The following is a 24,123-nucleotide window of genomic DNA, read 5'->3' on the forward strand; positions in this document are numbered from 1 at the left end:
GACGGAGGGGGCGGGGACGCTCGTTGACCAATCGCGCTGGGGATTCGTGCGTTGTCGGAAGTGTTCGGCAGAGTTCGGCGGCGCCGTGGAGGCGGGGCGGGACGCGTGTGGATGAGTGGATGATGCTTTTCTCCACCGGTGAGTGTTTCGAGTAAATAAATCGAATATCCGTGTCTCTATTTGCTGTTATTCATTTTGGTATTTATTTCACGCCATGTTAAGAAGGGTGTATGTGTAACACGGTGCCTGCGGAAGCCGTTTCTGTCGACATGTTTATAAACGAACTGCCAAAAATAATAGCCGTGCTGTTGTGTTTATGTCTGGTGTGATGCTATCAAGATTTATTTTAACGATATAATCCTAATATTTGTGCTAAATGTTGATGTACTTGACAAAATATACCTGCTATTATAGCTTTGACCAAAATCGCTGTTACTAGTACAATTACTTCCTTTATAAAAACTAATATTGTGTATTATAACGTAACTGCATATTTATAATCTTCATTTATCACAATATTTACATGATTACATTCCTTCTTGCTTCAAAAATACCATTAATTTACAATGAAACGAGCAAAAAATATATTTCCAAGGTGCTTTTGTTAAATTAGTAATGTTGCTTGTTAAATCATAATACATTGTCTTAAAACATTATTAGAATCTTTCCAAATCCATCTGGGGTTTAAAAAATATATATTATTATGGCAGTGAGACCACGGTTTCAATATTGACCATTTTGAGGAATGTAAACAATACAACGGTCCTAATGTATTTCCTGTTACATTTTTTATACCCATAGCTTCAGAGAGTTCAAAAGGTCTACATATAGATTAATAATGTTATGATAGCTGCATTAACGTGAAGATATGATTGAATTGCCTCTTGTTACAGTTATAAAATATTGTGATAACAAGAAGGAAATGTTCAAGGGCCAATGACACTACCACACTGAAATGGTCTACAGCAGAGATGCCAAAATAAGATAGAGGTAAAGTTGGTTTTATATTCGCACAATCTGACTTTCCCCTTAATAATGTAATTTCATAAAAGTATTATTTGCAAACTCTAAATAGCGAAATCAAATTAGCAGCCAATGACTATCAAAGTACAACATAGTTCACTGTCAAATAAACAGTGTTATTGTTGTCTTCAAGTCACACTTGCATGCTAATTCCAATCGAATATTCAAAGTAATATGGTAAACAATACAGAGACTTCTAAATGAATGAATTTGTGAATATGGAACCAACTTTACCTCTATCAAAACTAGGGCCCGCGGGCTAAAGTTGGCTATTGGTAACCTTTAGTTTGGCCTTCCATCCAATCTAAAAAGATTTTTTTTTTTTATTGTGGTGGTAGTTTGTATTATTGTTGAGCTACAAAAAGCAAACTGAAAATAATGTTTAAATTAAACGTAAATGAATCAGATTTTAAAAAATACACTGTCACTGACAAATAGAAGACAACGGAGAAGACGGCAGAGTCAGGTGCAGCTTTATTAGTGTATTCAGCATTGATATCTATTGTGTTAAAAAAGGAGTTGTTTTTTATTTTAATGAGTTGAATAAAAAATTCCATTGCATCATTTAATATGATTAAATCTATTAATTCATTAATAATATAAAATATATTTTAAAATTACCCATGGCAACTTCAATGTAATTTGCTGCTTATTCAACCTATTTTTGCTCATACAACACAATTCTTGAGATTTTTTTTTTGGACGACTTAATTGTTTTATGTTTTATTCAATTAAATGTGTTAAATTAATCGATTTGTGTTGGGCCAACCTGAATGAGATGTGTGGAACCCTACATTTTTTACAGTGCAGTTTGGCCCACAGCCCTAAATCAAGTTGGGTTTTTGGCCCTTTCTAAGAAAAAGTTTGGGCACCCCTGGTCTATAGCAAGTGTGTATTTCGAAAGTTGCTACATAAAAATGTTTTGTATTTTTTTTTCACTTGTAAATAAAACAAACACAGCAAGAATAAGCAATGCTTTCTACTTTAATGTTTAATACATACATATATATATATATATATATATATATATATATATATATATATATATATATATATATATATATATATATATTTTGTGTAATTTGCTAACAATTATGGGTGTTATTTCTTTAAAAAATAAATCACACATAATTTAAGCCTATAGTTTTTATCAAAAACCTAAAATGGGTTTACACAGCAGGGCTCGAAATTAACTTTCTTATTTGGTAGCACCGGTGCTCCCAACCTGAAATATTTAGAAGCACCAGAAAAAATTTAGGAGCACCAGAAAAATTTAAGCTCACCCACCAAAAATGAATGATATATTTGACAAGTTGTATATTAAGGGATTTATTGTATTTGAAAACAACATCAATTGGGACTAACAAAACCCAGAAACAACTATCTAACTAATGCTGTGATGACTTAATATTTGTGCAATAATTCCAACATGAATGTTGAATAATTATAAAATAATAATAATGACGATGATGATGATGATGACAATAATACTAATAATGAATTATATTTCTCATCATCATGCTGCCTTGAATGTGCTTTAATTTAAGTTATCTGCTATATAAAGTCCTACTGTTACTTTATGAAAAATAAATTGATGGTTTGTATCAAACACAAATGAAGCATTGTAGTAAGAAATATTTATTTTGTACTATTGTTTTTATATGCATGCCAATTTAATAAATAATATTTCTGCTACAAAACAAACAAAATATTATAATAAATCATTCAATTCAATGCTGAAAGCTGCAAAGCAGTCATCAGTAATTAAATAGGAAAATAATGTACACCTCAAGAAAGAACGGACAAAAGAAAGGAAGAAAAGTCTCACTTTTAAAAGTTTTGGTTTCGGTTCGTGTCGTTTTAATGCTCAGCCTCGTTACGCGCTGAATTACATTTGTCTGTGTTTGTGGAAAAGCATGCGAGTCGGCCGGCCCAATATGAGGGGGGCAGAGCAGGATTCTCCCGATGACCACCGGCGCAATACTGTTCTTTATTATAACCTGCATCAGTGTAAACTCAGTAAAGGCGAGCTTCTTTGGCGATGGTGTTTTAGCGGACATTTACGCTGTTGCAGCCTGATCTCACGAGGAAACGTATGAAAAAGTTACGAATTGCCGTGAGATTGTGTTGCCTGAACCCGCAGTGCATGCAACGCATCGAGATTCAGTGTACTTTTCACTCTTCAGCCGTTTGCATTCCCCGCGGTCACAAAAGCTCCCACCCTGTCGTCTGACAGCGGAAAGTCTTGAGTGATTGACAGCTCATATGAACCAATATAGCCGCAGGAAAGACCGATTTTACCACGTTTTTAGAAAAAAAAAAAAAAAACAGGTCGCACTACAACCATTATATGCAGTCGCACGAATAAATATATATATATTATTATATAAATAAATATATATAAATAAATATATATTATTAGGTCGCATAGCTTAAATTTCGGGCGCATATGAAATTGTCGCAATTTCGAGCTCTGCACAGGATATTCAATGCGGTTAAAAAAATATGTGTATTCAATGAAATTGTAGCAATAAATGTTAATTTTTTTAGCTTTTCTATTCACCAGAGAATCATGACAGTATTTTTTATTTTTCACAAATATTAGGCGAGGCAAGTTTATTTATATAGCACATTTCACACACAGTGATAATTCAAAGTACTTTACATAAACAGGAATGAAAGAGACAAGTATAAAATTTAATAAAAAAATTTAATTTAATAAAAAAAGCATCCCAATATTAAGGCCCAATATCAATTCTACCCCTTAGCTCTTCCCAATCCTCTTTAGCTTGAAGGCGTAGGGCTAAGGGGAAGAGCTAGATACCCCTTGAAACAGAGATTTGTTAGTACCACACTCGAAACCGACAGGTTTGAAAATTGTCCAGAATACACCATCTATACACAAAACGGCAAAATTTTGCTATCTATAATCCTTAATAAATCCTGTGCAGCAGTCCCACAACATTCTGTCACTCGATGACTCTCGAATCCCCTGTCAGAAAAGTCTAGTAACTGGAAACTAGCTGTATACAGTGTCTGCTATAATGTTTATGTTGTTTTCGTGTGTTTACATGGATGAAAAGGGTCACAGTGTAAATACACAGTACAGTTATGATCTTATTGCCACATTATATCGTTATGATAACATGATATTGTTGCCTTCAGTGATGTCCTGAAGATAAATACAAAAAAATAACAAAACTGGAATAACTACAGCAGTTATGATCTTCTGATCTCATATGAAGCAAGAGATCGCGATGACATATGAAGACACGTGCAGGTGCTGTAGGGAATTTTTTTTCACTTTTCAAATGTTTCCAAATTGATGTTTAACAGAGGTATCACAGTGGTGCAGTGGGTAGCACAATCGCCTCACAGCAAGAAGGTCACTGGTTTGAGCGACCAGTTTGCATGTTCTCCTCGTGTTCGCGTGGGTTTCCTCCGGGTGCTCCGGTTTCCCCCACAGTCCAAACACATGTGCTATAGGGGAATTTGATGGACTCAATTGGCCGTATTGTATGAGTATGAGTGAATGGGTGTTTCCCAGTATTGGGTTGCAAATAGAAGGGCATCTGCTGTGTAAAACATATGCTGGAATAGTTGGTGGTTCATTCTGCTGTGGCGGCCCCTTAATAAAGGGACTAAGCTGAAAAAAAAATGAATGAATATGTAAGAATGGGTTTTAACCACAGCGGTTCGAACTATAGTTCTGCCGAGTGACTAAAAAGCATCAGCATGATGGCAAAAAACTGTACATTTCTAGTCAAACCATTCTTCTGCAATCTCATACCAAAAATGGAAATAAGGGCAGTATTAATAGCTATAAATGTGGGAGAGCATTGATATTATGTGATTGTATTGTATTGCAATATGGAACAATTTAATGTTGATGCTTAATCAAAAGTAATTCACAAATACTTAAAAATGAAAAGTATTAATGACAGTAATTCGGTATGGTTACAACTGAATTAATTACAAAATGAGTGTATAAAATGATAAAATATGAAATGATAAAACATATGATATTCATTGTACCCAGCTTAAATGTAATTTGGGGGGGGGGACAAAGAGAGCAGGCCCAGAAGTTAGCCTGATTGCAGTAGAGTCAGAGAAGACTCCAGAGGAGGAGAGGAGCAGAGCAGGAAAAGACAGGCCAGGAAAAGAGAAAGAGCAGAGTTTTAAACCTATTTTGTATCTTTCTTGACCATGTGACTACAGCCCAAATGCTGAGACATTCAAACTGACCAATCAACATATGACCACATCATCCACATATCAGGCCCATTGTATCGTCCACATATCAGGCCCTGATCTTATCAGTATCCTTTAGAGTTAGGGTGCTTTCACACCTACACTTTTGTTTCGGAACGTGTCTCGATTGCCCAGTTAGCGCGGTTCGTTTGGCATATGTGAACAGGGCAATCGCGCTCTATTCCACGCCAAAGTAATCGATCCGAGATCGCTTGAATGAGGTGGTCTCGGCTCGATTGAAACGAACCCTGGAACGGTTCGATTGCAGTGAGAAAGCGATCCGATCCGAGCGCGGTTATATCACAGTGTTTTATGGATATGTAATAGGCATACGGCTATATGAAGAGAGAATTATGAGTAGGGCGGGAAGTTTCGCGAGTCTCCGGATGCCCGCAAACGAGTGATGATCTCCCGGTAATCTCGCGTCTCCCTCCCGGTCCTCAAATAGGCTACGTCGCGCACCCTTCTCACCCCTCCCCACCGCATCTCTCCTCAGACACGTCGCGCGCGCACCCTGTCAATCACCATCAAACCACCACCTCTCCTGACAGCTGAGCGGGACGCTGCAAAATAAACCCTGACACTCTGACCAATGTGAGGAGAGTTTACTCGCAGGTGACTTGTTTTAGCTCTTTTGGTCCGATTAGAAACTTTGCAGTGTGAAAGCGAACCGCTCCAAGAGTAAAGAGCAGCAATGTAACAATTGTAATCTCTGTTTCGGAACAACTGAATCCATTCACAGGTGTGAAAGCACCCTCAGTATGGACCTTCTTGAGTCAAAAAGACTTGTTTTTTTTCCATATAAACAAATGCATATGATAACTTAGCCTCTTACAAATGAATGATGTTTAACAGGCCAAGGAATTTTTCACAGTATTTCTGATATTTTTTCTTCTGGAGAAAGTCTTACTTGTTTTATTTTGGCTAGAATTCAAGCTGTTTTAATAAAATAAAATAAAAAACATTTGAAGGTCAATATTATTAGCCCCCTTGAGCAATATTTGTTTTGGATTGTCTACAGAACAAACCACTCTTATACCATGACTTGCCTAATTATCTTAACCTGCCTAATTAACCTAGTTAAGCCTTTAAATGTCACTTTAAGCTGTATAGAAGTGTCTTGAAGAATATCTAGTCAAATATTATTTACTGTCATCATGGCAAAGATAAAATAAATCAGTTATTAGAAATGCGTTATTAAAACTATTATGTTTAGAAATGTGTTGAAAAAAAACACATTAAAAATGTGTTCTGTTCTCTTCGTTAAGGCTAATAATTCAGGTGGGCTAATAATTTCAATATTGTATTCTGTGTGTGTGTGTGTGTGTGTGTGTGTGTTTGTTGCAGGAGATCAGCATTTCAGCTCTAAACGTCTGTCAGCATGAGCTTGAGGATTAGTCTGGAGTGACAGAAGCCGTTCAGCGTTTGTCAGCGGTTGACCGTCTCCAGCATGGACTTCCTGCAGATGAAGCACCTGAAGAGGAAAAGGAAGAGCAACTACAGCGTGAAGGAAACTCAAACTCTGATCCGCGAGATCCACAAGCGGCGCGAGATTCTGTTCTCTCGCCAGCAGAACATGGCCATCAACGAGCTGAAGCGGCGCGCGTGGGAGGAGGTGGCGGACAGTGTGAACGCGCTGGGCGAAGGAGAGCTGCGCACGGCAGCCGAGGTCAAGAGGCGATACCTGGACTGGCGAGCGCTCATGAAGAGGAAGCAGCTGCAGGCTGAACTGGCATCAGGATTAAAGCAGGAGTTTGAGCCGTCGTCTCCTGATAATGACGCTTCTCTGGGCGGCGGTGACCAGTCGCTTGACCTCAGTGGCTTTCCGAAAGACTCCTCGTGCGACTGGCAGGACCTGACAGATCTAGGAGAGCCCAGCACACACACTCCTGGAGTCAAGATGGAGGACGACGAGGCCAGCAGCTACAGGGTACGTTCTGGGTGCAGATGATGCATTTAAAGTTGGAATGAAATCTAAATTTACTCTGTATTTTGATATATATACAGTAGTGTGTGTTTTAAATGCTGTATCCTTATTTTCTAAAGATTTATTTGAATCTTTAATTAAGTATCATAACATTCTCTGTCCATCGAAATTACTTTTCTTCACATCTGGTCACATGGAATGCCTTTAGGGCGGAGCTGTCAGCCTTTTAGGGCGGGGCTATCAGTCATTTTGGGCGTGGTTGTCATTGATTTAGGACAGGGGTTCTCAAACTCGGTCCTGGAGGTTTAGTGTAGATTTTAGCTCCAATTTGTCTCAACACACCAGCAAGGATGTTTCTAGAAAGCCTAGTAAGAGCTTGATCAGCTAGCCCAGGTGTGTCTGATTGAGGTTGGAGCTAAAATCTGCTGGACAATGGAACTCCAGGACTGAGATTGAGATGCCCCTGATTTATGGCATGGATGTCAGTCCTTAAGGGCGGGGCTGTCAGTATTTCAAGGCGGGAAAGAGCTTGATTAGCTGGTTCAGGTGTGTTTGATTAGGGTTGGAATTAAACTCTCCAGGACCGAGTTTGGACACCCCTGTTCTATAGCGATTGATGATTGGCTTCTGTACTGGTAGGCGGGGCTTCATTATCCATATTGACCGTTACACTTTTCCCTATTCAGAGCTATACGAGTGACATATCTTGTGTATTCTATAGTAGAGATCTGCGCGGGACTAAATTTTGAATCCCGCTCCCGCCCGTACCCGCCAGGTTTTAGCCCGAACCCGACCGCTCCCGCTTATATTAAGAATTTGTTGTCCCGCTGCCCGACCCGCCCCGTTTTCTGCCCGCCGCGACCAATCCCGCTAAAGAGCGGGGGAGAACAAAACCGAAAATCACCCAGCTATACAGTCCAGACAGCCAAGCTGTCTGTATAAACACACACACAAAGCACCAAGCACACACACAGACAAAGCTCTCTCTCTCTCTCATACGCGCGCGCACACTAACACACACACAAGCACCAAGCAGACACACAGGCGTTTGCTGTTATATCAACTCAAAGGGTTGTAATACCATGTATCAAGTACCAATGTAATACCAAAAGGTTTTATATAAAGGTATATAAATACTGAGTCGCGCCAGCTCCAGACCGCAGCGCACATTACTCTCGGGCCGATTCCAGCGCGGATGCTGCAGCGTCGGCTCGCTCACAGCCGCCGCATCTGGCCCGATTGATTCGGCCGGAATCGGGCAGCGAGTCCGGCAGCCGGAGCCGGGCCGAGTGGTAAGTCTCCGGCAGGCAAGAATCTAGCCGGAACTGGCCCGAGTGTATTTTGCTATCTTGGAAAGCTCTCTCTCTCTCTCTCTCATTTGCGCGCGCACGCCCTATCATACACACACACAGGCAAAGCTCTCTCTCTTTCTCTCTCTCATTCGCATAGCAATATCCGCGATATTGCTAGACAGCCCGCTCCCATCCCAAATTAAACCCGTTACCGACCGCTCCCGCGATTTATTCGGAAATTTATTCCCGCGCCGCAGTAATCTGGTCGGGTCCCGCGGCGCCCGCGGGACAGCCGCGGGAATGCAGACCTCTATTCTATAGTCTCTGACAATACACAAGGGTCAAAATTTTACCTTTAAACTAGTTTTTACTAAAATCCCCTTCATGATTCCTGCTCTTCTTGTGTGTCTAAATGCAAATCTCTGCAGTTGGAGGCTGACGTTGGAGAAGGTGTGGAGGGTGACGACGATGAGGAGGACTGTTTTCCCTCCATCCTCCCTGATATGGACCGCGAGGGCCGAGTTCCTGAGGTCTTTGCTCATATTGATGAATTCGGTGTCCTGAGCTCCACCAAACCCACATCAGGCCAGACTGCAGGCCGAGACCTGGGACTCGGAATGGGTGGAGTAACCGGCATGGGTGTAGCTGGATTGGGCATCGCTGGAGGAGAGACCACAAGCCTGCTGGTGGCGCTAGAAAGGCAGCGATTGGACCTAGAGAAACACCGACTACAGGTGGAGTCAGAACGGCTGCAGGTGGAGAAAGAGCGCCTCCTGGTGGAGAAGGAGAGACTGCGGCAGGGCGAGGTGGAGCGGGAGCGGCTGCAGTTAGAGAAAGAGCGTCTACAGGTGGAGCGAGAGCGTCTGAGACTTGTTTTACATCAAAACACGCCTCTCCAACAGAGCCCTGCCCCCTCGACATCTATAGCCACGCCCACCACTTCATCCTCCGCCCCCTCGTCGTCCTCATTGGATGGAGAGAAGGACAGGAAGCTAGTTTGGCCAATGGTGGTGGATTTAGAGGCGGAGAAGCTGAAGTTGGAGAAAGAGCGCCTCCTGCTGGAAAAGGAGAGACTGCAGTTCTTTAAGTTTGAGTCGGGCCGGCTGCAGATTGAGAAGGAGCGCCTGCAGGTGGAGAAAGAGAGGCTGCAGCTGCAAAAAGACGGACAGCAGATGGTGCTGCACTCGTGAAACTACACCAATGCAGTTAGGTAGGAGGTATGAGGAAAAAAAAAAACAAGGGTGCCGTAGTTACCCATTCATTTCTGTGGGGGAAATTAAAGTGGAAGTGAAGCACTCAGTCAAGTTTACATTATTTTATAAATTGCTTTACACTTTAATGAAAATAAATTAAACAAACTCAATTAATGTAACCATTTTGAAGAAAAGGACATGTTGTACTATAGTTTTTAGCGAAAGGGCACCACCATCTTGGAATATCGCTGTGTCTGACGTCACAGGCTTTGTTCCGTTCCCTCAGGTGAACAGATACAGTGAAAGTGGCTTAACACAGAGACTGGACATCCTAATTTAACAATGCGTCAGTTCATGGACGTTCATTGCAGAGCTTGTGCAAATACAAGCATCAAATTTGTGTTTAATATATAACAAATATTAATAAGTTTTCTATTTTTCTTTTTAAATACCGTTTGTTTGATGCACTTTGGTCCACTCTCTCATGCTGGTCCAGCGCTGCCAGACAAGAGGATTTACATTCAGGTTAATGCAACTATTAAAACACGACGATTAAAATCACGACTGTGTGGAACATATCAAGACATATTTTCTTATCAAGTCAATCTCTCAACCTTCTGTATAAAAGAAATAAAAACCTGTAATATGAAAAACTGCGCTGATCTTAATTTGGTTTGAACACGAATAGAGGTGGGGGCTGTAGTAGTGAAAAAGAAAGTACCTGCTCTTATTACGCCGGGCACCAAACCTTGTTGAAGCCCACACAGCCAGCCAGTCAGGCAGCGCAGTACAGAGAGAGGACCAAAGTGCATCAAACAATTGATAATTAAAAGAAAAATAGAATAAATGTATATTTTTATATACTAGACACAACTTTGATGCTTGTATTTGCACCAGCTCCACTCCCACAACTTCACGCATTGTGTTAAATTAGGTTGTTCAGTCCATTACTTTCACTGTATCTGTTCAGTTGAGGGAATGGAACCAAACCTCTGACGTCAACAAAGCAATATTGCAAGATAGCTCTAAAATCTATAGTAAAACACATCCTTTTCTTCAAAATAGTTATGTTAGTTGAGTTTGTTTAATGTACTTTCATTAAAGCAGAATCCAGGTTATAAAATAAATGTAAACTTGACTGAGTGCTTCATTTCCTCTTTAAGTGTGTTCTTTTGTACTTTAATTAAAGGGGAAGATGATTGGCATACATTTAAAACAAAAAGGTTGATAATAAATGCAAGGATTTTATAGAAAAGACGGATGTGGACTTATTTCTGAATGTTCCAGAAAAATTCTCAACTTATTTTTGTTATTGTTTTCTGTTTTGCTATGGACCCTTTTCACAAGATGGTTATAATGTGTTTGACGGTCATCAGCATCTTGAAGGTTTTTAATATCTTCTTATTTATATTCCCAGGTTCTGCTGGTGTACGCATTTCCCGAATTTTCATTGCCAATCTTAAAGTCTGTTTTATACTTCTGCGTCAAGCGCACGCGGTTCCATCGCCCTTGCCGTGGCTGACGCTGACACGCACCCCTCAAACAATGTAACTACACGGCGCAACAATGCATACCACAATCACTGTGATTGGTCAACTTGGTAGTGCTGATGAGTGTGGGCGGTGCCGAGAGCTGTGAGCCCGATGGAGCGAGAACAAGTGTCGAGTCCTGTAAAGGAGCTCCAGACGGAAACTTTCGTTTTGTGTTTACCTTATAACTAAAGTTGTTGCACGTCCGCCAGTTCCTGCCTCTGAATGAGCGAGTTTTAGCTACTTGTACATTAAGGTAATGTTTAGAAAAAACGAAACGCCTGCAAAGAAACTCGACACAGAGGAACTCAAAAGTAGCTAGTGTTTTGGAAGTGTTATTGCAGAGCAACACAAGCAGCTCGCAGAAGTATAAATACACGGCTACTCGCAAGGCAGGTGCCTTGGGTCACGCCGATCACTCGACGCAGAAGTATAAACCAGCTTTAAGCCAATTGTAATAGTTTGTTTTGGTTCAGTTTGGAATTTCCCCAACCATTTCAGAGCCAGGGGGATCAGAGTGAGCGTTCCAGCTTGGCCTCACCCTGATCAAGTTTTAATATCTTGATTTTTAATTTTTAATTAATTTATTTTTTAATTAGTGTACGTTTATAAAGCTATATTTTTTATTAAATCATCTTTGCACCAAAGGACAAAAGTTTCTAATGCAGCGTCTTTCACCCTCGCAGAGGTTTTTTTTTTTATTATTCGAGCAAATAGGAATACAAAAAAAAAAGATTTGTTGTACTCTCCCGTTCACAGGACTTTAAGTTTATTTCGACTTCTTTTTCTGAGAAACCCGTAAATGTGAAAAGGGTCCATGGTTTACTATAAATAAAACATACAAATTGTTATCAGTTATTGATGCAAATCTAAAAGAAAATTACTTAAAAATAATAATCAGAAATAATCAAACTTAATTGTTGCTTCAGTGACACTTTGTAAGATTAAAATGCTAATTTTACTAAAATGCTAATCATTTTTCATCGTATTCACTATAATAGCACTTAAATAACACAAAATTTACATCTTCCTTCATTCACTAAAATTTAATTATATTAATTATATTTTTGTTTATTTCAGTCAGATTTTTTATTACTAAACTAATGCTAAAATTTTAAAATTGTTGCCGGAAAAATGTGCCTGGAAAAATATTATTTATTATGCTATTAAGTGCAAAAATCAACACATTTTTAGTGTTTGTCTCTCTAAAAACAACCCAGTTTAATTTTGTATTATATATAATAGATTTTTCCCTCTGAAATGACTGGATATCTATGGTAAACAGGATTTATTGAGGTGTCCTCAGTAAGTGATGCATTTCTAGCTGTATCTACAGATCAGGTCAGCCCACATGATTGCCTTCTGTTCATGCAAAACTATCATTTAATACTGATTAGGTTGAGAAAAGTGTTCGTGTTCATTAAATGTGTGCAGTAGTAGATGTACTTTTCACTTACTGAAAAAAAAGTACTGATACTCCTGATTATCTTTTCACAAGATGTGTGTATGTACGTTGTTACCATACTGTGTTTAATGTGCAGAGTAAAAAAGAGCTAAAAAGAGTTGGATTGTATGTTAAAGGGCTCTTATAAGTAACTGCATTCACTATGAAAATCCAGGGCCTCGTTTATGTGGAATCAGTGTAAATGTGAATGTATGGTGAAGTTAGTTGTTCCTGTTAATGATGTATATGGTTAAAGACAAAATTATCAGCCTTCCTGTCAAATTTTTATTCTTTTATGTGCTGTTTAACAGAGAGACTTTATTCAACACATTTCTAAACATAATAGTTTTAATAACTCTTTTCTAATAACTGATTAATTTTATCTCTACCATGATGACAGCACATAATATTTGATATTTTTCAAGATACTAGTATTCAGCTTAAAGCTACATTTAAAGGCTTAACTAGCTTAATTAGGCTAGTCATAGCATAACAGTGGTTTGTTCTGTAGACACTCCAAAACGAAGAAATCTTAAAGGGGCTAGTAATATTGACCTTAATTAGCTCTTTAAATTATTTTGATTTCATTCAAACAAAAAAAAAAGAAAAACATGATGTTCTCCAGAAGAAAAAAATTAAGGTCAATAATTTGAAAAGCGTTCTTGCTCTGACAAACATCACTTGGAAATAGGGTTGTCCAGCCTAATCTGACGAAGAAGCGTAAGTATTTTACGTTTTGTCAGTTTAGTGGCTAATTCGTACGAGTTCAGTCATACGAAAATTATTTTAAAAAGGAGGCGTGGCACCCAACCCCAACCGTCATTGGGTGATGAGCAAATCGTACTAAATTGTACGAATTAGATCGTTCGAATTCATACGAATAAAAAGTTACGAATTGCCGTGAGGTTGCGGTGGGGTGTCATGATTCTGAATTTCTGTATCAATTGGTACTGAAGTTTTAAAAACGTCTCGCCAACATTTTAGCGCTGTGGAGCACGTTCTTAAAAACCGCTGATTCGCAATTGTTCACGTGCTCAACAGAAATGACAGTGATTGGCCGTGAAGGTCATCAGTTCACCGCTGTTCACCGAGTGTAAACATGGGTTGCGTTCGAAATCGCCTACTACTCAGTGGGTACTGCATTTTAATTTGAACGTAGTACTCGACCATTAGAATAGTGCGTTCTATACAGAATAAATGTGAGAAGTATGAATGGAACTTGAATGTACTACGTTTGCCATTTTGTTATGATCACATGACCTACCCGTGTCCGCTTCACTCCCATTCATGAATTCTCTTGCGATTCATCATAGGTAGGGCCAGACGGAATCTGCAGATATTTCTGCGCAGAATTTTGGTAAAAGAAATCTGCAGATTTATGCTGAATTATTTTGGGAGTATCATAACTAAAACCTTAATATATGAAGAAAAAGTAATATCTTTGTAACTTATATTTAATGTTTACAATGCAAATCCAAATAGATCCACTTTATTTGGTAAACAAAGCAAGTCTCTCATATAATATATCTTCTAAAAGACATACACTTTTACTTTACATACTATATTGTAAAAAAATAATCTAAATATTTTCATATCAGTCAATAATATTACTGAAATTAATTTAAAAACGGAATAAACATAAATTTACACACATTTACACAAGTAAATATACAGAATTAATGATGGGCTAAAAATCTGCGGAATTCTACGTGCGCAGATTCCATGTGGGCCTAATCATTAGATAGCGTAGCATTGGATGTGCACTTCAGAATCTCGCCACAAGTAGTAGATCGTCGGGGTACTTCTCACACACTGCTTTTCGAATTCTATGAATTTGGACATGCTACTCGACTCGCATACTGTTTTTCGCGTACTATATAGTATGGAAGGACGCGATTTTAGACGAAGCCACAGTTACAGAGACACTGGAGCGTTTAAAAGCCGAGAAGATCAGTCGATTCACCTCAGGCACACCAGCTGATCATCTCAGCTTTGAAACGCTCCAGTGTCACTGTATCTGTGTTTGCACTCAGTGAACAGCAGTGAACTGATGATCAGTGTTGGGGTAAGTTACTTTAGAAAGTAATGCATTACAATATTGAGTTACTCCCCAAAAAAGGTACTAGTTGTGTTACTATTTTACTTTTTATGATAAGTAATGCATTAAATTACTTTTGAGTTATTTTTGCGTTGCTTTTTCTGACCTGGCTGAGGCTTGATTACTTTCAGAACTTAAGGTGTTTTTTCCTACTTTATTAAAATAGAGGAGCTCTGCTATTAACAACACACTGTATAAACTACACCTACATTTACCTTAAAAAAAAAATAATAATAATAATAATTAAGGTAGGATAAAGTTTTGAGAACTTCCTGACCACGGAGCTCTACTTGCCTTATATACGGATTAATGAAAGTTTAAAGCACTCTGTTTGCTATATTTTTATTCACTGTCCATTCAGATAATCCTCTTTTCCTTTTTCTCCAGTGTGTTCAAAATCATGAGAACACTTCAATCACAGAAATGTAAGGCTCTGCTATCTTGGTTTCTCCCTGTTCCTGCATTCCCTCATTGTGTGTGATTCAACGTGACCACGTTCATTTTAATTTAGCAACTTTTTAAAAGCGAATTAAAAGAACTAAAAAGTTACTTGCTTTATATTTTTTTAGAAGTAACTCAAATATTATTACTTATTTTTGAAAAGTAATGCGTTACTTTACTCATTACTTACAAAAGACAAAAGTAATACTATTAGGTAACTTGCATTACTTGTAATTCGTTACCCCCAACACTGCTGATGACCTTCATGGCCAATCACAGTCATTTCTGTTGAGCATGTGAACACAATAGCAAATCAGCGGTGGTTAAGAACACACTCAACTGCGCTCAAATGTTAGCCGGAAATGGACGTTTTTAACATTAAAATACCGATTCGAACCAAAATTCAGTATCTGCTTAAGACATATTTAAAAATTAATTAAAAAATGTAATTAATAATAGGGCTGCACGGTGGTAGCACATTTGCCTCACAGCAAGAAGGTCTCTGGTTCGAGCCTCGGCTGGATCAGTTGGCGTTTCTGTGTGGAGTTTGCATGTTCTCCCCGTGTTTGCGTGGGTTTCCTCCGGTTGCTCCGGTTTCACCTACAGTCCAAAGACATGTGGTATAGCGGAATTGGGTAGGCTAAATTGTCATAAATGTATGTGTGAATGAGTGTGTATGGATGTTTCCCAGTGATGGGTTGCAGCTGGAAGGGCATCCACTGTAAAACATATGACGGATAAGTTGGCGGTTCATTCCTCTGCGGCGACCCCTGATTAATAAAGGGACAAAGCCGAAAATAAAATAAATGAATGAAGTAATTAATAATAATTAGAATAATTTTGTCTTCAACTGTACGTTCATATATGCAAAAAAAAAGAGGCCTGGCTTTTATTTTGAAACAATCAGGTTTTCATTTCCCTTAATGTCTTTTTAAATAAGCTAAACTGAACACAGATAAATGTGTTTGCAAAAACTGAGGTGCTCGAACTGAGTTTCGCTTATTCACACTCAGACATGAACGTGAACCAAGCAAAATAAAGTAAATCATTCATCATATTTAAATGTAATCCAGAATTTACTGTAAATTACAGTTATTTTACAAACGAACGGCAAGTTGCTTCTTGAATTATATATATGTGTGATATTCTGAAGTAGACGAACTGAAAGTGGTATTTTTGTATCTGTTTCATTTTTTTTAAACAGTTGTTCGTTATGTTCCTTTGCATTGTGACAGTTAATTAACAGCATTTCTTAAAGGGATAGTTCACCCAAATATACACATTTATTCATTATTTACTCACCATCAAGTGTTTGGGAGAAGGCATAGGCCGGTATAAGATTCTGACGGTATGATAACCTTGGATAAAAAAAATATCACGGTGTCATAGTATTGTGATTACTGCTCTAAAATATATTCTTTTAATTGTCTGGGTAAAAAAAAAACTTTTTCCCCTTTAAAAACTATATATTAAATTAAAAAAAAAAAGATTAGATTTTTTGGAGCAGTAAACACATAAGGCTATATAATTCAAATAAATCATAGACACCTAAAAACACCTATTTTATTTATTTATTTTTTTACAATTTAAAACTGCATCTTTGGATTTTCTTTTCTGCTGGGCATACTGTTGTCCTAAAAGACAAAAACAAAAAATGTAATTAAAAATCTTACACATACCTTAGCAACGGTTTTACAGAAAATGTTGGCGGTTTTAAAACCTTGATTTTCCAAACAGCGGTATACCCTGAAAATGGTCATCGTCCCATGCCTTTTTGTGAGTTTCTTTTTTTTTCAGTAGAACACAATTTAAGATGTTTTGAAGAATTTTGGAACTTGCCAATTAATTTCTGTGATGCTGTGAATGTGAATTGTCAGCATCATTACTCCAGTCTTTAGTGTAATGAAGAAATGGGATGATTTAAAATTTTAAATGGCTGTTTTTGCAGTTTTATTTCAATACAACACATCAGGTGGAAGTTTTATTGGTAGTTTTATTGTACATACTGTGCTTAGGTTTTGTTTTCAAGAATATAAAATAAATACTTTAGGAAAAAGTCAAATATTGCTATAAGCAACCTGTTTTCTGTATGAGCATATTTTTGAAATGTATTTTATTGTACTTTATATGTACAATAAAATACAATAAGTTCAGTCTTCACTCTTAGTGTTTACTCCAGTCTTTTTTTGTAAATTAATTACAACAAAATAGACCACGGATGAAGTTTTTATGGTCATTTGAAATAAGTTGAACACAAAAGAAGATATTTAGAAGAATGTTTTAAACTACAACTAAAGGTTGTAACCATTAGCAATCATAGTAGGATTAACAAATACTATGGTAGTCAATGGTTACGGATTCCCAACATTTTTCAAAACATCTTCTTTTGAATACACAAAGTCAAACAACTTGATTGTAAGTTAAGGATGAGTAAATTATGATTTTTGTGTGAACTATCCCTTTAAGTGCGTTTGATTATTTCATTTCTCTTCACAGGCTTTGTGGGATTTCATCATGAAGGCCTGTAATGTGAATGTAGTCCATGTTTATGAGTGTGTGTTTATGAGTGTGTTTGTGTGTGTGTTTGGTGGTTATATGATGATCCCAGAAGTGCAGATTGGTTTTCTACAGCGTCTGTTTCTGTAGTCGTGAAATTGCTGGTTGCGTTTACATTTATGTGTCTTATCCAAAGCAACTTACATAGCATTGAAGAAGATAGATAGAGGTGTTTATTTATCGTTTCATGCTGTTCAATCGAACCTGTGACCTTAATGTTTGAGCTCAAGAGATGTTTAAATGTCGTCCATTACCTTGGAAGTTTCATTCGAGTGTGTGTGTAAATGAGCTTTTCTGTGTTAATTCCGTATTATGTGTTTTTTTCAGTGGAAAAACTAGGTTTTACTGGTGCAAACACAGCCTCATTTACACCTGTATTTACTAGCGTTTTAATTAACATCTGGCTGTGAATGTGGTTCATTTTTGGTACGTTTCATGACAATGCCATTAGCTCAATCCTATTGTCATAATTATGGCTGTTAAAGGGACAGTACAAAACATTTAGGCCGCACTCGCACTACAGTTGCCTCGATCCGGGCCAAAGCATGCTTGTCCCCCCTCCCGTCTTACCCGACGGCCCGCACTCACATTACAATCGGGCCTGGGCACACTTACGTCATCGATGATGCGATGGTCAGAAGAGCTCTCGCTCAGCACAGTGGAGATTTCTTCAGTTATCGCTTTAGGATGCGGTGACACGCAGTCAGATATTTCGCCGAACAGATCCGCCACTTTTGGCGCTCATAAACAACCATAAAGTCCTCGTGCTGCAGAAATTAGGAGGTTTGCTGAAGGTGTAGCTGTCGTGCAGTGAGGGGTTTGCGTCGTTAATAAACTATGACAGTTTGCGTTCACAGAACAATAAGAATGATTAATAAATCCATATGAAACAGTCCCTTAAAAGTCACGTCTCGCTTTCAGTTTCAGTTTGGCGTGTTATGCACTCACACACAAGTGAACTGTGCCTGAGCCCGATTCAGCGCACTCACACTTCTCAAACAATCCGGGAAACGAGCCTGGGCACGGTACGGATAGCATAGTGTGAGTAGGCCCTTTACTCTCCCTCAACTTGTTCCAAACCTTTGAGTTTCTTTCATCTGTCGAACACAAAAGAAGATAGTTTTAAGAATGTTGGAAACCAGTAGCAATCGACTTCCATATAGTTTTTCCTACTACGAATCTCAAATGCTATTCAAAATAGAATTTTTGTGTGTGTTTGATGGAAGAAGGATGCTCCCTAAGGTTTAAAACCACAAATTTTGGGTAAACTATCACTTTATTAGAGCAACACCAACTCTTTGGAAATAGATGCTTCAGCCTACATTTATGTGAAACTTTAACTTAAACATATTCGTTTGACTGCAGTTTCTAGGTAAAGTGAACACTAGGGGCAGTATGACGGCAACAACTGTTGTTCCTTTTCACACTAATGATATTCACAGTTTTGTATTATCGACAAATAAAGGTTATTTTCATACAGTTCTTTGCACAACACAAAATCAATACTACAAGAAAACTAATCTCTGTCTATGTTTTGTAATCAAATATGTTTGCTTCATCTGTCTATATCCATGCGGATGATTCTGGCTTGGTCAGTTTGCTTGGTAGCTCACTTTGTATAGTGTTATACTTGTCATGCATCAAAATCAAGGTAAAACTACGTGGTCGCAGTGCACTTTCATCTTATGTTTGATTTGAAAACACTATTAGTTGGGTTTAGCGCAGGGTTTAGGTCAGTGACCTGTATGACAAGCTCTGAACATGTACAAAAAGGACATGTATCTGAAACGTACAAAAAAAACGCACCATTAGTAACATTTCAGATTAGCAAAAATGTAGATAGCGCACTCTAGTAAATATGACATCTGAAACTTGCAATTAAATGTACCTTGAACAACGTATTTCCAATCTGCAAAAATGTAGACAGTGCCCTCTAGTGAATTTATCATCTGAAACCTGCACTGAAGCGTACCATAAATAAACATTTTGGATTTTCAAACAAGTAGACAGCGCCCTCTAGTGGTTTTATCAGCTGAAACCTGCAAAAAAGCATACCCTGAATAAACTTATTCTAGATTCGCAAACGTGTGGACAACACCCTCTAGTGAATTTATTATGTAAAATCTGCAATGAAGCGTACCAAAATATATACATTTCAGATTTTCAAAAATGTAGACAGCGCCCTCTAGTGGATTTATCAGTTGAAACCTGCAATGAAGCATATCTAAATAAACGTATTTCAGATTCGATTTAAATGTAGACAGCGCCCTCTAGTGTCTATTATCTGAAACCTGCAATGAGGCGTACCATAAATAAACGTACTTCAAATTTGCATACATGTAGACAGCGCCCTCTAGTGGATTTATCTCAAACATGCAGTGAAGCATACCCTAAATGAACTTATTTCAGATTCGCAAACATGTCAATGGCATCCTCTAGTGGATTTATTATCTGAAATGTGCAGTAAAGCATACCAAAATATATGCATTTCAGATTTGCGAAAATGTAGATGGCGCCCTCTAGTCTGTTTATGTGAAACCTGCAATGAAGCATACCTAAATAAGCATTTCAGATTTGCAAAAATGTAGACAGCGCCCTCTAGTGGATTTATCATCTGAAACCTGCAATAAAGCGTACTCTATATAAACGTATTTCAGATTTGCGAAAATGTAGACGGCGCCCTCTACTGGATGTATCATCTGAAACCTGAAATGAAGCATACCTAAATAAACGTGTTTCAAATTTGCAAAAATGTAGGCAGCGCCCTCTAGTGGATTTATCATCTGAAACCTGCAATGAAGCGTACTCTAAATAAACGTATTTCAGATTTGCGAAAATGTAAACAGCGCCCTCTAGTGGATTTATCATCTCTAAACTGCAATGAAGCGTACTCTAAATAAACTTTTTTTCAGATTCGCAAACATGTAGACGGCGCCCTCTAGTGGATTTATGTCAAACCTTCTATGAAGCATACATAAATACGCATTTCAGATTTGCAAAAATGTAGACTGCACCCTCTAGTGGATTAATCAGTTGAAACTTGCAATGAAGCGTACCATAAATAAACGTATTTCAGATTTGCACACATGTGGACAGCGCCCTCTAGTGGATTTATCTCAAACATGCAGTGAAGCATACCCTAAATTAACTTATTTCAGATTCGCAAACATGTCAACGGCATCCTCTAGTGGATTTATCATCTGAAATGTGCAGTAAAGCATACCAAAATATGTGCATTTCAGATTTGCGAAAATGTAGACAGCGCCTTCTAGTGGATTTATCATCTGAAACCTGCAATGAAGTGTACTCTAAATAAACGTATTTCAGATTTGCGAAAATGTAGAGGCCGCCCTTTAGTGGATTTATCATCTGAAACCTGCAATGAAGCGTACCATAAATAAACGTATTTCAGATTTGCATACATGTAGACAGCGCCCTCTAGTGGATTTATCTCAAACATGCATTGAAGCATACCCTAAATGAACTTATTTCAGATTCGCAAACATGTCAACGGCATCCTCTAGTGGATTTATTATCTAAAATGTACAGTAAAGCATACCAAAATATATGCATTTCAGATTTGCAAAAATGTAGACGGCGCCCTCTAGTCTGTTTATGTGAAACCTGCAATGAAGCATACCTAAATAAGCATTTCAGATTTGCAAAAATGTAGACAGCGCCCTCTAGTGGATTTATCATCTGAAACCTGCAATAAAGCGTACTCTATATAAACGTATTTCAGATTTGCGAAAATGTAGATGGCGCCCTCTACTGGATGTATCATCTGAAACCTGAAATGAAGCATACCTAAATAAACGTGTTTCAAATTTGCAAAAATGTAGGCAGCGCCCTCTAGTGTATTTATCATCTGAAACCTGCAATGAAGCGTACTCTAAATAAACGTATTTCAGATTTGCGAAAATGTAAACAGCGCCCTCTAGTGGATTTATCATCTCTAAACTGCAATGAAGCGTACTCTAAATAAACGTATTTCAGATTCGCAAACATGTAGACGGCGCCCTCTAGTGGATTTATGTCAAACCTTCTATGAAGCATACCTAAATACGCATTTCAGATTTGCAAAAATGTAGACTGCATCCTCTAGTGGATTTATTATCTGAAATGTGCAGTAAAGCATACCAAAATATACGCATTTCAGATTTGCGAAAATGTAGACAGCGCCTTCTAGTGGATTTATCATCTGAAACCTGCAATGAAGCGTACTCTAAATAAACGTATTTCAGATTTGCGAAAATGTAGAGGCCGCCCTTTAGTGGATTTATCATCTGAAACCTGCAATGAAGTGTACCATAAATAAACGTATTTCAGATTTGCATACATGTAGACAGCGCCCTCTAGTGGATTTATCTCAAACATGCAGTGAAGCATACCCAAATTAACTTATTTCAGATTCGCAAACATGTCAACGGCATCCTCTAGTGGATTTATCATCTGAAACCTGCAATGAAGCGTACTCTAAATAAACTTTGTTTCAGATTCGCAAAAATGTAGACAGCGCCCTCTAGTGGATTTATCATCTGAAACTTGCAACAAAACTTTGCCGTAAAAAATGTATTTTATGTTTCGCAAACATGTAGGCTGTCACGTATTTCCATTGAGCTGATAATTCTCTATTCTACTGTTAGCACTTACAATAGTAACTCTGAAATGACTTCATTTCTCTCTCAGCACAGATGAAGTGTGTAAATCAGGCCTTACGCTTCAGTACAGCTTCTCTTTGCATTTCTCTGATGAAGTGGAAAACCAAAGCTATTTGGTGCCATGTTCTCTGTTGTCTGTGAAGCTGTTTTCCTCTGTTGAATATGTTTTCATGCTCAGATGAAGGTGGTGTTGTTTAAGGACAAAAGGATTCATGGATGTTTAGTTTTTTGTGAGCTGGTGCTGTTGGTGGACTTAGGAAAGGTGTGTTTTATTGTACTGTATGTGCAATATGATAACGGTTTGTGTGTGTGTTTGTCTTAAATGTTCCTGATGTGGAAAAGCACAACAAAATAAAGAGTTTAAAGAAATTCAATGGTTTGAGTTGCACTGTTGAAAAGAAAAAATGTGATTATCTAAACTAGTTGCTTTTACAATTATTTCTATAATAGGTCTGGGGGGAGTCAGTTTTTATAGTATTTTCATATAAACTCTTTTATTTTATTATCTGTTCGTAAATTTTATTATTTTGTTATCTTATTTTGATTGTCTGTTGCTAATTAAGGCAGCAGTGTTTGATCAAAAATAGCATTTATTTTGATGCTTTAGTAAATATTGTTTTTATAACAGCTGATTTGATTTGAAATCCAAAATGAAATCTGGCTTATATCAGTGTATTGCAAACAATACGATATCGCCAAACCTTCCCAGCATGGCACATTAAACAATGTCAAGACCTTGATGTCTATTTGACATCCTGACATTGATGCTGTTTTGATACCTTTAATTTACATCTAACATTGGCGTAAAAAAATCACTTTCTTAATGCAAATTGATTGACGTAAATTGACTACTTTGATGTTAAAACAACATCAGGTTGACATCTAACACTGGCGTCAAAAAACATGTCAAAAATACAAATCGATTTCATGTCAATTGACTGTCTTGATGTCACACGCCATCAAATCTACATCTAACATTGACGTCAAAAACGTAAAAAACGCAAATCGATTTGATGTCATTTGAATACCTTGATGTTAAAACAGCATCAGATTGATATCTGAATTTAGCGTCAATTAAAAAGTGCGTAACGATTTGATGTGAATTTGATGGCGTTTTAACATCAGGGTTGTCAATTGACATCTAATAATGGCATCAAAAACACGTCAAAAATGCAAATCGATTTAATGTCAAGTCACTACCTTGATGTTAAAAAGGCATTAGATTAACATCTAACATTGACGTCAAAAATGCAAATCAATTTGACGTAAATTTAATGCCATTATAACATCAAGGTTGTCAATTGACATTTAATAATGAGATCAAAAACATGTCAAAAATGCTAATTGATTTGATGTCAATTGACTACACTGATGTCAAAACACCATTAAATTTACATCTAACATTGCCATCAAAAATGCAAATAGATTTGACGTTAATAGTCTACCTTGGTAAAAAAGTCATCAGATTGACATCTAACTTTGGCGTCAAAAATACAAATCGATTCTGTCAATTGACTGCCTTGATGTCACAACGCTATCAAATTGACATCTAACAATGACGTCAAAAACGTTAAAAATGCTAATCGATTTGATGTCAATTGAATACCTTGATGTTAAAACAGCATCAGATTGATCTCTGAATTTAGCTTCAAAAACATGTCAAAAATACGTAATGATTTGATGTAAATTTGATGGCGTTTTAACATCA

At 37.7% G+C, this 24,123-nt stretch overlaps 1 protein-coding gene across 5 annotated transcripts in view; it reads left to right on the plus strand.

The window, feature by feature from the left end:
* The window catches only part of msantd4 (Myb/SANT-like DNA-binding domain containing 4 with coiled-coils), a 79,635-nt gene that overhangs the window by 46,955 nt on the left and 8,557 nt on the right, over nt 1–24,123 (plus strand). For 2 of the 5 annotated variants that reach the window (XR_012391101.1, XM_073924102.1), the window contains exons 2-3: nt 6,622–7,204; nt 8,922–9,703. Coding sequence is in view for 3 of the 5 variants with exons in the window: in XM_073924102.1 (XP_073780203.1) it covers nt 6,725–7,204; nt 8,922–9,683 (1,242 nt within the window). In the remaining 2 variants the exon portion in view is untranslated. Of the gene's footprint in view, nt 1–79; nt 139–6,621; nt 7,205–8,921; nt 9,704–17,694; nt 22,790–24,123 lie in introns of those variants that run through there. The other 3 variants (XM_073924100.1, XM_073924101.1, XR_012391100.1) reach the window with 3 other exon arrangements.

The sequence above is a fragment of the Danio rerio genome, chromosome 15 (assembly GCF_049306965.1).
Source record: "Danio rerio strain Tuebingen ecotype United States chromosome 15, GRCz12tu, whole genome shotgun sequence".
Classification (NCBI taxonomy): Eukaryota; Metazoa; Chordata; class Actinopteri; order Cypriniformes; family Danionidae; genus Danio; species Danio rerio.